This window comes from Pezoporus flaviventris, unplaced genomic scaffold, assembly GCF_033815535.1.
Source record: "Pezoporus flaviventris isolate CSIRO_AGI_PZ_B2104156 unplaced genomic scaffold, CSIRO_AGI_Pfla_v1 ptg000031l, whole genome shotgun sequence".
Taxonomy (NCBI): domain Eukaryota; kingdom Metazoa; phylum Chordata; class Aves; order Psittaciformes; family Psittacidae; genus Pezoporus; species Pezoporus flaviventris.
This window is the reverse complement of record NW_026892579.1, coordinates 65,092,964-65,106,296: the sequence shown is the minus strand read 5'-3', so window position 1 is coordinate 65,106,296 and position 13,333 is coordinate 65,092,964. Positions and strand designations below refer to the sequence as shown.

The window sequence follows — 13,333 nt, the reverse complement described above, 5'->3', positions numbered from 1 at the left end:
TTGCCCACATCTGTAGTGTTTTTCACATAAAAATAGTTTAAAAGTTTAACCTTGATAAAATCTGTTATTATTTTTAAGAGAAGGATGAAAAGCACAATCTGCTTTGCTGGCTAGGGATGAGTCTCTTTAAGTTAAGAACCTAACACATGATTGGTGATAAAGCAATACCCTAGAGGGAGCAGAGAAACGGGTTTTTCAGGAGATAAAAAAGGAGAAGAATGTCTTACAAATCCCATATTGGGGATGTATCTAGTTCAGGGGGGTTCCTAGTGAAACACTCTGCTCCTGTGCTCTACCTTTTCCAATTTCTCAGGCCATACCTGCCTTAAATAGTACCTTTATATAAAAAGCCAAGTGTCCTGAAAACAGCCCCATCACTGTGGAGAACAGGGAGGTTTAGCTGTTACTGGGGTTTGTTTCCCCTACCCCTTTTCCTAACACCTGGGCTACTCTATGCCTATGGGGAAGAAGGGATCCTTTTCTGACTGATGCTTTCACTTGGAATTTCACAACCCACTAGCAAAAGTGCAAATAAACAGCTGGAACTATTATCTTGTCCCACTGCAAAGCAAGAAGCATGAAAAGGATGGTGGTTAACAGGTACCACTACTTCCTGTAGTACTGCAACTGTTCACTGCTCATAAAATGCTGATAAGTGCTCACAAAACCCAACCAACCAGCGTTCTACCAATTCGTATAAATATGAAGCAGAATGATGTAGAATTAAAGAATGAGAAAATGTCTAAAACTTACATTCAATGTAAATCTGAATTTACTTCTTATCAGAGAACATTGTCCTAACGCAGGCAACTCAATGAAAGAATTGTCATCTTATTGATTTAAAGAGTATTTGCTTTCCTGTGCTTACGGAGATTCCTGATTTGTTTAGTATTTCCTATGGCATTTTAAAATTGATATTAAAACAAATCAACTTGTACCTCCAGCAATTCTGATGAAACATCAAATTTGTAGTCTTTGCCATTTTCCTCCTCTGGTTCCATCCGCTTATAAAACAGCATGTAAGCGCTGTGAGTCTTTAAGAGAAAAACATCTGTATCATTTTTGCTTTGAGAGATAAATCATGAAAGTAGAAATATAATCACGTAATGAGTGTTTGGAAGAGAAATACCTTTTCAAAGGAGAAGTCCATAAATTTATCAGTAACAGAATCGTAAGTTTTTGTCTGTCAAGAAGAAAGTAAAACCATTCATTACAAGTTTGTTAATGGTCTGGTTATGGACAGTTTGTGATAAACGTGCAAGTGAATGATATCAGGACACTTGCAGAGAGGCTGCTGACAATTTGTTTCTTGTTCAAAGTCGTTTTCTTTCTTTTTTTCTCCTTCTTGGATTTTTCACAGTTGCTATGCAATATTGTGATCTGTATCTCATGCAATTTCCTGCCTCACCCATCTCATTGACACCTCTTCCTTTTAGGCACCTGAAGGTCTTTTATCCATTTGGCAGATAAAATATGATATTGTTTTATTGTCTTTATCAGACAAGAGGGGTTTTCTTACTCACAGGACTGTTCTAGTAAGATCCTGCATTATTCATTGTGTTTTTTATGCAGTGATACAGACGTATGAAACATGATCAATTCAAGCATAACCTGAGAACATTCGAGTGTCATTCAACTATTACCTGTATTAATACCATACAAAAATATTCAGACTGATGTCACAGGACAGGGGGCTGACCCAAAAGATAAAGCAGAGAGTGTATTACAAAACCTTGCCCTGCCGAAAGCAAGCAAACATCAACTTAAGAAACTTTATCTCCTTACAATAAAAGCAGAACTATCTAAGCCTGGAAATCCTTTAGATCTGTTACCCTGACAACCACTTACTAATATGAGAGCTCAAACTCTCCTGCTGAACCACAGCAGAAGCTGTTCACAGATCTGACAAGTTCTTAGTTCAGGTCTGTCACCAACGAAAAAGGATCTGGCCACAAGAGATTCACAGACCAGAATCTGGAAATCACTGACACAAGGCATAGACGAAGATCAAAAAGCCCTGTTTCGAGGCAGAAGCTTGAAGTAATTACTGCTTCAGCCAATGGTCTGAGCAAACCAGCCATCCAAGCAAAGGATTCCCAGATTAGTTACACACTCACTTTTCAGTATGTATAATATGGTGATAAAATCAGATAGAGTGAAGAAATACCTCTACTTTGGAGAATGACTAATTCCCCCAATTCATTTTGATTCATTAACAGTACCTATGCGGTACTTCCGATACCTGTCTTTCAAAACCACATAAAAATACCTGTATTCATATTCACAAATTAAATGATATGAGAGTTGTTAATGGACAAATTAAACCCCTTCTCCTTTACTGTCCTAACTACACTTGTTGCTCTACACTTTATTACCACAGCAAGGGTAGAAAAACCAGAAAGCTGCATCAGCAGTTGCAAGCAGTTTCACTTGGTCAAACCTTTCAGCCCCCAGAGGAGAGGGAGACCCTTTGAAGAGATCAATGGTGGAAGAGCAACCATCTACTAAATGATCACAGGATAAAAGTTCACAGCCCAACAAAGGTGTCAGAGGTTTAATAAAACCCAGCTAACACTTTTGTTTCGTATACATTCACAACAGATGGCAAACCAAACGTAAGCCCTATGGAATTCTTCAAGCAAGTACTGACAACAGTTATGGTGATGGTTGAACATGACAAAAATAGAAGAAGTCAGAACTTACAGTCATTTCTCCACCAAAACATTCTGAAGCAAGCTGGGCAGAATCAAATGGTTTCACTTCGGCATCATTGAAAAGATACCTGTAAAACAGAAAGCTTTTGAAACAACTGCTGTTTGTCTCTAAGGGCAAATAAAGCATAACAAGAACTTAAAACAATTCTACAGATTTAAGTATTCCTATTAACTTCTACTGTCTTGTTTGAATCACAGCAAACTAAACTAATTGATCCCCAAAAGGACTTCCTTTCAGTAAGAGCAAGAAGTCAGCATTTAATAGTTCCTGTTTTTTCTTATCAAGAGACACATGACTTCCCTCATTTTTCCAGCCTGACTCTCATACAGGCAGGGTTTTAATGCAGCCAAGATTTGCCTTTTCTTTTTCAATATGAGTGACATGGAAATCAAAATTAAATAGAGAATCATTCCATTGAGCAGTAGAACTCAAAGCGGAAGGAGGCAGAGAAGATGGTACCGTGATAGATTTCCTCTGCAGAAGGGACTGGGTCACAAGTTGAACTGTTAAAAAATGCTCCAGCTAGCTATTCAGGGGAATGGGAATAGAGGAAGTCCCGTCTCCTATGCCAGGGCCTCAGCTAACAATCCAAGATACGGCATTCAGAAATGACAGGCGGAGAGTGTTCCCTGCTTTACGTCACCCAGCAAGACCCTCCTCCTTTCCACGCACATATCTCATCCCTTTCCAAGGTTACTTCTCCCAACTTTTTCTTCCTCTTCACAACCATTATATGCCCAATGTATGTAGAATTTTCCCAATCAGAAGTGGGATGTCACAGTTACAAAGTTATTTATTCGTCTATCACTGATGGGTAAGAAGATCCTGAATCTTTTTTTAATCTTTGAGAAGAAGAGATAGAAAAACAAATGCTAACATTTCAGTATGTCACTAAACTGCATCTAGAAGAAGCTGGCAATAGGAGAAGATCACCAGCTAGATCAACTTGGAAATCAAATGTGAAAACAATTCCATATATAAAAAGCACAGTAAGAACAGATTTAGATAACCCAGCTTCTGCACCAGCATTTCTAAACAAACTGCATCCTGGGTGGCGAAGTGAAGACAAATTCAAGGTGTTGTGTCACTGAAAATGGACAAAATAAAAAGGACTGAATTCCACAACCGTAAATGTAGCTGTATGCTTGTCAAAGGTAACAACCAGATTTTCTGAAGGACAATCTATTAAACCTGACTGTGCATTTTTGACTGGAACAGATTCATATTCATTAATAGTCCTGTCAAGAAACAAGCATTGGCTGTAATGTGAGGCTGGTGGGGCATTCTCCTGCTACTCCTGCATCCAAGGCACTCCACAACTGTTACAGCTACAGCACACAAATCCGTATGCTGATAAATTAACATGCTTACACCTATCAAATCCCAACCTCTTGTGCTTTTGAGAGGAACCTACAGCACATATCTCCTAAACAACTGTGTTTGACAAAGCCAGATAATAGCAGTTATTTTAAAACAAGAAATTACAAGATGCTGTTTGGCATAACTCACCATTTGTTGCTTTTGTAAGCATGGGGATTGACTATATCTCTGATAAAACTGTAGTAATGCCCACCATCTGCTGTTCCTGTGTGAACCGTTACGCCTATCAGATCGTATTCGTAACTTTCAGTTTCTTTCAGATATCCACCATCTTCCTTAAACCCTGCAATAACGGAATGCAATATTTAATGTTATCTCCTGAACACCTGAATTCCAACATGAGTATGCCTTACATACACATTTCCTAAAGCTGCACTTCTTTTCAGCACAGTACAGTGATGACAGACAGAAACTCCATACCCAGAACAAGGAGCACAGACCCCAACCTTTGTGAAACAATCACTGCAGAACATCATTACTGAAGAGATGAGGACTAATAAATAAGTTACTCCTAGTTAGCACATCCTATTTATGATGGCAGTTAATCAGCCATTAGCTGAAGTCAAGCATTACTCTGAAAATCAAAATAAGCCAGCAACAAACTGTAGGTAATTATGTGTAATTTCTCTCATATTTTAAAAACAAATGTAATAATAATTCAAACTGAATAGTAAATGAAAGCAGAGATAACTGGCCAGTTTTCTCATATTAAATAGAATGTGTAATAGGTTGATTAAAACGATCTTTGATTTTACTTGTTTAAAATGAATTGTTTGCTTATGTTACACATACATGAAGTGGTACAGCTGAAAGAGGCAAAGCTTGCTGAATTCATTTTATGAAGCATACCTTCTTTTCTGTCACTTTTTCCCATGAGGAAATCTTCAGTGTAAGGTGTCATATCCAAACGCAATGGGAATGAAAAATGTGTATTGACTTTCTCCTTCATCATGGTTACCATATTAAATGTGTATCTCATCGTGTTGAAGCTTAAGATTCGAGGTAGTTTCTTAAAACATGCCCTGAAGGATTAGAAATAATCATGATTTACAAAAGCTTAGCAAGGTTGAACTGTATTTTCACAAAGATTTTAAACACATTTATTTCAAACATAAAATTGGAATTGCTAAGACAGATGAATATAAAATTCAGCTATAAGAATGCCCTGGAGCAGGGCAGCAAGAAGGTTAAACTCCTGAACAATTCTATCTAGCCTCTCATCATGTCTTGGAAGAAACATCAAACTTACTCATGGCTTGAATGACAGTTTTGTAAACTGATACCATAAAATGAGTCATGAACGTATTTAACAATGCAAATCCCCTCATTATATGGAGTTACTCTCCTGTAACTGATGAGTTTCAACGCAGAACATATTGTGTATTAAATCTCATAAACGTCACAATGCTGATTTTAAAGTAGGTTTCTCTTTCACCCATGTTGTTTTAACAGCTACAAAAACGATTAGGTTTGTCATTTCTAATTTGTTAGCTGCAACATAAAGCCAATATACCTTTTATATTCAGCTTTCTTTTTATTAGCAGACTTCTTAAAATATCAAAACATTTTCGCTACATGGAGACCTCAGAGCAGCTTCCAGTATCTGAAGGGGGCCTACAAGGATGCTGGAGAGGGGACTCTTCATCAGGGACTGTCACGTTAGGACAAGGGGTGATGGGTTTAAACAGAGGAGATTTAGGTAAGACATTAATTAGAAGTTCTTTCCTGTGAGGGTGTTGAGGCACTGGCACAGGGTGCCCAGAGAAGCTATTCTCTAGGTGATCTTTTGCTAAGTTACCTTATATTCTTTGTTTTGGCAATTTGATTTCTTACTTATGTGCTCACTTGCACAGGGACCACATCCTCACAGGCATACACAGCGGCGAACCGAATGAAACCACAGTCCTGTTCATCTACAGGATTGCTCTCATTCCAACGGTAATTTCAGTAATTTACTAAAAAGACACATTAGGAAAGTTTACTTCTTCTTAATCATACCTTTTTTCAGCCCGCACTTTCTTCCCACAGTGCGAACACGTATACATGTTGTCACCTTCCAAGGTATCTTTAATAGTTACTTCATCAAGAGATTCCTGACAGAAGAAACAAAGAAGGAGCTTACATTTTTCCTAGGTATTTATACCTTGTGCTTGCATGGCTTACTTTACAAACCCCTCTCTTTCAATCTTACAGTAAATTTAACACTGCCATTAAGTTATGGAAGTAAAGGTGGTCAAAGGCATCAAAAAGGTTGCAAGAAGTACACGTACCTGAACTAAGAGCAGAGTTTGGCAGGAAAACCACTTCCTAACCCAAACACAAAATTTAGGAGCCAATTCAGAAACATGGCACTCAATATTCCAAGCTGCCCCAAGGAATTTAAGTACTTAAAATTCAAATTCCAAGTGTGGGGATTAATACTTGTTTAAAACCTAAAATTATGCTAGTGTAAGTTTTAAATCAACTTAATAAGGTATAGTACATATATCTATAATACCTTTTGACATTTACAATTCTCTTACATAAAAATGGCCACGGTATTTTTAAAGCACAGAAGCAAGTAGCAATTACTGACTGTAACACAATCTTTACTCGATTCCAAATGGCACCAGCTGATAGCATGTTGTACTGAAAAGATGAAACAATTCAACCAAATCACCCAGTAATATAAACCTATAATACACCAAAATTAGATACAGAAAGCACCAACACATTCAACAGTGTATGGTGCAGTCTTTTATACTCGACTGCACCTGATTATAATTGTGATCTATGGTACACATCTCAGCCTGGCAGTACTTACATAAATATTCTTCATATCTGCCACCTGGCATCTTACTGTGTAGAACTCCTCAGCAGTCTGACTTACATGCTCACAGTCCTGAATCACAGCAATGAAAGAGGAAAGCAATGAAGTAACTGTTCCGAGAAGTTAAAACCCCCCTAATCTTTAACAGGTAAGCATGAGGAATGAATACTTACCAAAGAAACAACATTGTTTGTGATAACACCTCCAAACAAACTTTTCACTGTATTTTTCTGTGAATGAATTAATAAATTCTGTCAAGGATATTTGAGCAAATCTTTAAGTTTTCAAGCTCCCTTTTGCTCCCTCTTAACAACTCACCAGTTCTGGAGACATTTCTTCTATTTTTGTTATTAGGTCAGTGAAGAACTCTGTCATATCTTTCTGCTCTCCAGTGTTCAGCGGCTGCTTATCCATGGTGTAGGTTTTACAGAAAGGCCTTGGATTGTATGCCTTACACTCACTTTCCTTAAAGGAAAAAAGACCAAGCAAAGCCTATTAACAGCAATCCTTATATTTTATATTACACAGATACACCAAACATATGTATTATATAAATGCCTATTTAAAAAGGGACATACTTTTACATACACCTCCGTATGGGTGTTACAGTTAAGTGTTTAAATGCTTCTGATGAAATGTAAACCCATTTTTAACAGATTATTCTGAAATTCATCAGTAAAATATTAAATAATATTTAATAAATACTTAATAAAACTACTCAATAGAAGACGGTAACTTGGCTGAAGATGTCACACATCCATTTTCTGCACAGCTGCTCAGATACAAAACAATATGAAGGATGTCAGCCTGTGTTTATGTATTTCCAGACATTATTGATTTAAATCTTGACAAGTGCTTCATTCTCGTTCAGACTTCTCTATGGTCTAAACTGATCACCTAGCTCTCATGCATGTGTTTAGTCAGAGAATAGAATGTGCCATATAAAGCAGTTCTTTAGAATACATCCCCTGTTCCGCTGCCTTCCACACTGGGAATGCAGAACTTACAGCAGAAGGAGCTTTGTTGTTGTAAATAACAATGTACATAATGCTTTCTTTTAAGGATGTGTGTCAAGACATCCTTAATCCTGTACGTATTACCTTGTTTGGAAAAAGTCTTTCTCCAACATTTTAATAATGGTAAATCCTCCCAAGATTTTATGTTCCTGTATTATTTTATGCTTATATAAATACATGGATTTATTTTTATTATGATTTATGGCAGGCACCACACGCCTAAATTCCTTTCCTCTATTTTGTCTTCAAAGTGGTCATGAATTTCTTCCACAAAAGCCAATGCCAAGAACAAAACCACTCAGCTCTCCTCAGGTTTTTCATTATTTCAGGAATGTCTCACTATTTTAACAACAGTGAACACCTCTGACCTCCCTCAATTTTGTTTGGTTCTGGAATCTCAAAGATTTTAGTGGCTTTTTACTGCTTTATTTCATTAGATTAGCCTTTAAAATACTGAAGCAAGAAAAATGCAATGAGTAAAATAATATAGTTTGTTTTATCACCAGGAAACTGGGGCAAACAAGTTGTTGATTACAAAGAATCAGGCTCAGAACCCTTTACATCAAGGTCCGTGTGAAACAAGGTGAATGGCAACAGTGCTGGACAGTCCCTCGTGGCAGGGTGTTTGTTAACAAGTAATTTATTGGGATCTTGGCATGGTGCTCATGTACGGAATCAAAACATCCTAACGGGACAGCCAGTCTGTGTTTGGTGGTGATGGAACTCTGCTGCTAGGGTCCTTCCTGTGGTTATCTTCAGTTGGACCCGGGGAGGCTCCTTGAAGCACCATTTTGCTAAATTCTTATAATCCAGCTGGGAGCCCTCTGGTGATCACCCCAGCATCTGTGTAATTCACTACTATTTACTCACCTTATTACATACAAAATATCTCTAAAGTATCTTAAACCCATACAGAAGACTGATGTAGTCATTTCTGCGGGAACAGTTTCTACTGACTAGTCACAAAGTCAGTTTGGAGACTGGACTAGACACAGCAGTGTAATAGTAGAACTGTCCCAGATTCTTACCTGGAGGGCTCCTGTAACAATCAAATACTTCATTAGGAAGGCACAGTCAATTACCCAGTTTCAACCTGCCCTGCTGAATCCACCCTGTTACTGCATCCAAGCAGATGGCTGGCCAGGGAGCTCCTGGGCCACTGACATTTAGCAATGAAAAGTGCACAGGGTGTCCATACAGGGCACAGCTCAGCCACACCATGTAACTAAAAAGCAGCCTGATTTTCATACTTGTAACTGATGTCCCATAACTATGGTAACATCCTGCTCTCACTTGAGCATTAATGTGCTAGGGGTGAAAGGTTTAAATGAAGGATGTTCAGACTGTGGCACCTGATCCTCATGTTCCCATTAACTTCACAAACATCTTTTCAGAACATATTAGTCAGTAATGCCTGAGAGCTGGTGCTTGCTAGTTGGTTGCTAGCTTGACAGTTGGTGCCCAATATCAAAACCCATCTTAGATTAGGATTACATTGTCTCTTCATGGAAACCATTACATTTGCTTAAATGAGTTGCTAAGTAATAGTTTTCAAGTAAGTAAAAAGTATTTCAGTTAAGACGCTCATTTACAGAACTCAGACATAAAGAACTTAAGATGCTGACATACAGGACAGTAACATTTTTCTTGCCCATGTCTCCCTCTTCACTCCCCCCAAAATAAGATACTTTATAAAATATCCTCTATTTGCACCTACCATTAAGTATGTAAACATTTTCTGGAGCTCTAGTAGAGTGGTCTTGTGTTTCATATCTTCTGAATACTAAAAGAAATCCATAAAAGAAGACTTTATCTTTTGGCTTGTAACTTTCCCCAAACAGCCCTTAAACAGATGAAATAACCATCTTTTGAAGGAAAACGCCAACCACTTTATTATGGACAATTATGGAAAACGCTTGTGTACAAGAACACACAGTGCACTATTTTACACTTGTATATAAAGCACCACCTACTCAACGTTTTTGGCATGTCAACATTAAACAGAAGTTGAATAATGACTCTATCTGCTAAAAATTTACTGTAGCTGGGAGCTTTTGTGAAGGTATTACAAAGACTGCAGTAATTCTGGGGTAATTTTTATCAATTCGCCTCTGTGGGAGTTTTGATCCACCCCCTGTATAATGCATTTCACATACAACAGCAGCTGTACTGAATTTTTTTGTTTCTTTATAAATGGCTAACTCTAAATGAAGTTAAGGGAATTCTACCACTAACACAATGATAACAAAAAATGATGAGGTCACGGCAATGAGGGTGTTTCACACATTATACGAGCCCTGTTGATGACAGGGACCAAAACGAAGCTTTCTCTTTTCCATGAATAGCTAGAAGTAACATTGTATTTCATGAATGTATGGTAATTTACAGGACTTGGTGTACTTCTGGTAGCATGAGATACATGTCTTCCAATATCTGAAGGGTGCCTACAAGGATGCTGGAGACTGGAGACAGTCCTCATCAGGGACTGTAGTGATAGGACAAGGGCTTCAAACTGAAACAGGGGAAGTTCAGGTTGGATATAAAGAAGTTCTTTACTGTGAGGGTGCTGAGGCACTGGCACAGGGTGCCCAGAGAAGCTGTGGCTGCCCCATCCCTGGCAGTGTTCAAGGCCAGGTTGGACATGGCTTGGAGCAACCTGCTCTAGTTGAAGGTGTCCCTGCCCATGGCAGGGGTTGGAATTGGATGATCTTAAAGTCCTTTCCAACCCTAACTATTCTACGAGTCTATGCTGTGGGCCTTCATAAACACTGAATAAGAAAGACATCTACCCTAACAAAATGACAAATTAGGAGTTAAGAAAAAACAGATAATTCACATAAACCCAAACTTGAATTTATCTAGTTGATAGCAACAGAAATACAAGTTTGAGAACATGTTTTATCACAATGCCACCTTAATATCCTACTGCATTACAAATACATTAAAAAGACAACTCTTCACTTTAGACATCAGCAGAATAATCCAACTGAACAAAAAGCAAACTAAATCCTGCATAAATCTTCTTTATCAAGATGTCTTAAAATTCATACTTTATCAGCATTTGCATCAATTCTAAATTTAAACTTCTATCAGAAGCATACCTTTGCAGTAAATATTGCTTGTCTGGCCTCTGGTATCATGTACAGTTGCTGAATGGTGGATGCCAAGTAACACGTTGCTCCAAGATTAGTCAGACCCACAAATCTGCATTCAGCACGAACGTCGTCGTGCGGCCAGTAATCCCACTTGTAAGGTGCATGGGAAGCTGTAAAAAACATAAATCACACATGCAGAAAGAAATCAATTAAAAGTCCAATTAAAAAAGCATAAATACAATAAAAACTTTATGTTTACATTAGTAAGATGCATCCTGTTTCTGCAGTCTACATTTACAGACATGAGCTATACTGTACCTGATGCACTACAGGTACATCAGGAAAATCACTTGATACAGCAGTGAGCCTTTCCAGGTGCCACACTGTGGGCTGCAAGTGATGGGCTGTGCTCTCCAAAGCATTGCTCATGGCAAGTATCATCTCTCACACTTGGTTTGGTGATAGTTTTACACATAGCAATGGTCTTCCAGTCTCTTCCTTTAAACTGAAGCTTGGTAAAACCACAACATAACATTTTCATTATCAAGAGCATCCATAAACTCTAAACATAATAAACACATGAAATTTGTTCTTAGAATTTGTTTTTCAAGGCCAGATTAAACAGAGCCTTGGGCAACACGGTCTAGTGTGAGGTATCCCTGCCCATGGCAAGGTGGCTGGAACTAAATGATCTTAAGGTCCTTTCCAACCCAAATCATTCCGTCATTCTATACAAGCCAACCATAGCTCCCTTAACACTTGCACTGCCTAAACCACTGAGAACATACTTCTATCTCAGCACATACTACCCTTAGGAGCTCCCAAACATACACCAGTCATTTCTCCAGCACAAAAATTACTCACAGTTTCTACTACCCATTCTCACACACCCCTGTGTCACACTGCAACAGAGCAAAGCAAGCCTCTGCACCCACAGAGACAAGCTTGGGAGCCTTCCCTTCATGTAACAGAGTACAAATTTAGTATCAGAGACAACCACACACCAAGTGAGACCTCCCTTTTCAGAAGAGAAGCTGGTTTCAGAATGACTTCTACTATAAAGGATGCCAGATTAGCAAAAGATCTTTTCGACCAGCACAGAAGATGGATAGCAGCTTATCAGAGGTAAGACACAAAAGTGCAGTGAAATAAAGTGGTTAGCTATATACAAGATGGAATAAATTTGGGAACTGTTTTTACAGGAAGAGAAGGAATGTTTTTTACTGCACTTCAAAGCCATACATACCAAAGAAATGTGCCATCTACGAGAAAAATAGGGGTGAGCAAGAAGTGAATTACCTAGAGAATCAGGTTGGAAATACATTTTCTTTCCCTATAAGCTTTCTATTCCTCTGTATTTCAGACCAGATGTAGCAATCTGTTTCTTACAGCGTGGCACTAGACAGAGTCTTCTTAATAAACCTTGTTCTGATATGGCTGCCAAGAAATTGGAAGAATGGGAAAGTTCTCATCTGCCAGTCAAGAAGATGGTAACCAGACTAGACAAACCATTTGTAAGTGATTAGTAGTGCTTCTAGACACTGACAAGCTTCTCTTTCTAGCATCCCACGCTGGAGAATGGAATGGGCAATTATTCCTTTGAGCTGCAGGGGCAACCTGATGACACAAGCACTGAATTAGAGAGGAACTAATCCAGTATCCAAAGAAATTCTGCAGCCTGCTTTCCTTGGTATGCAAGAAGTTTGGCACAAAAACTTACATCTAGCTTTGCTATTCCTACCCAAAGATACCATTCTCCAAAAAGGCAGTGTCCCTATAAGCACTTCTATTGAAGTCTATGTTCAGATATACAGAGAAAAAGGGGAAAAAAAAGTAGTCTGCATTCATTTTACAATCCACAAAAGCCACATGGATTCAAGACTTGGATTTTAAATCCTTAATTATTTTGTCACAGATTAAAGGCTCATTAAGGATTATTCTCAATTCATACTACCAGCTATAAATTCAGGAAACTATTTGGCATCCTCTGAACAGATCCTCACATCTTCAGAGACCAGAGCCACAAGATGTTCTGTTGCACAACAATTAATTGTTGTAATCTTCATTTTGGCACTGGCATCAAAACAACTACTAGCCCTGCAGCTTCAAGTAGGGAAGGGAAAAGTTTTACTTCTTCTATTTCAACAAATCTCAGCAGGGTGACCTCATGTTACCTGGTTACATTGGGCTGATCAGCCAGTTGAAACAAAGCTCTCCTCCACGTTTAACCTCCTAACAAAGTAATAAGCATGGTGGAACACCACAGAATTCCCTCCTTTAACTGAAATCCTTAAATTGCAACATCTCAGTTCACCCTT

At 38.4% G+C, this 13,333-nt stretch overlaps 1 protein-coding gene across 11 annotated transcripts in view; it reads right to left on the bottom strand.

Moving 5' to 3' along the window:
- The window catches only part of USP34 (ubiquitin specific peptidase 34), a 137,036-nt gene that overhangs the window by 29,493 nt on the left and 94,210 nt on the right, over positions 1-13,333 (bottom strand). For all 11 annotated transcript variants that reach the window (XR_009744734.1, XM_061461589.1, XM_061461595.1 and 8 more), the window contains 11 exons: positions 11,022-11,185; positions 9,638-9,703; positions 7,223-7,369; positions 7,078-7,134; positions 6,899-6,976; positions 6,094-6,188; positions 4,945-5,117; positions 4,225-4,378; positions 2,704-2,782; positions 1,130-1,183; positions 939-1,034 (listed from right to left, as the gene is read on the bottom strand). Coding sequence is in view for 10 of the 11 variants with exons in the window: in XM_061461589.1 (XP_061317573.1) it covers positions 939-1,034; positions 1,130-1,183; positions 2,704-2,782; positions 4,225-4,378; positions 4,945-5,117; positions 6,094-6,188; positions 6,899-6,976; positions 7,078-7,134; positions 7,223-7,369; positions 9,638-9,703; positions 11,022-11,185 (1,163 nt within the window). In the remaining variant the exon portion in view is untranslated. The remainder of the gene's footprint in view (positions 1-938; positions 1,035-1,129; positions 1,184-2,703; positions 2,783-4,224; positions 4,379-4,944; positions 5,118-6,093; positions 6,189-6,898; positions 6,977-7,077; positions 7,135-7,222; positions 7,370-9,637; positions 9,704-11,021; positions 11,186-13,333) is intronic.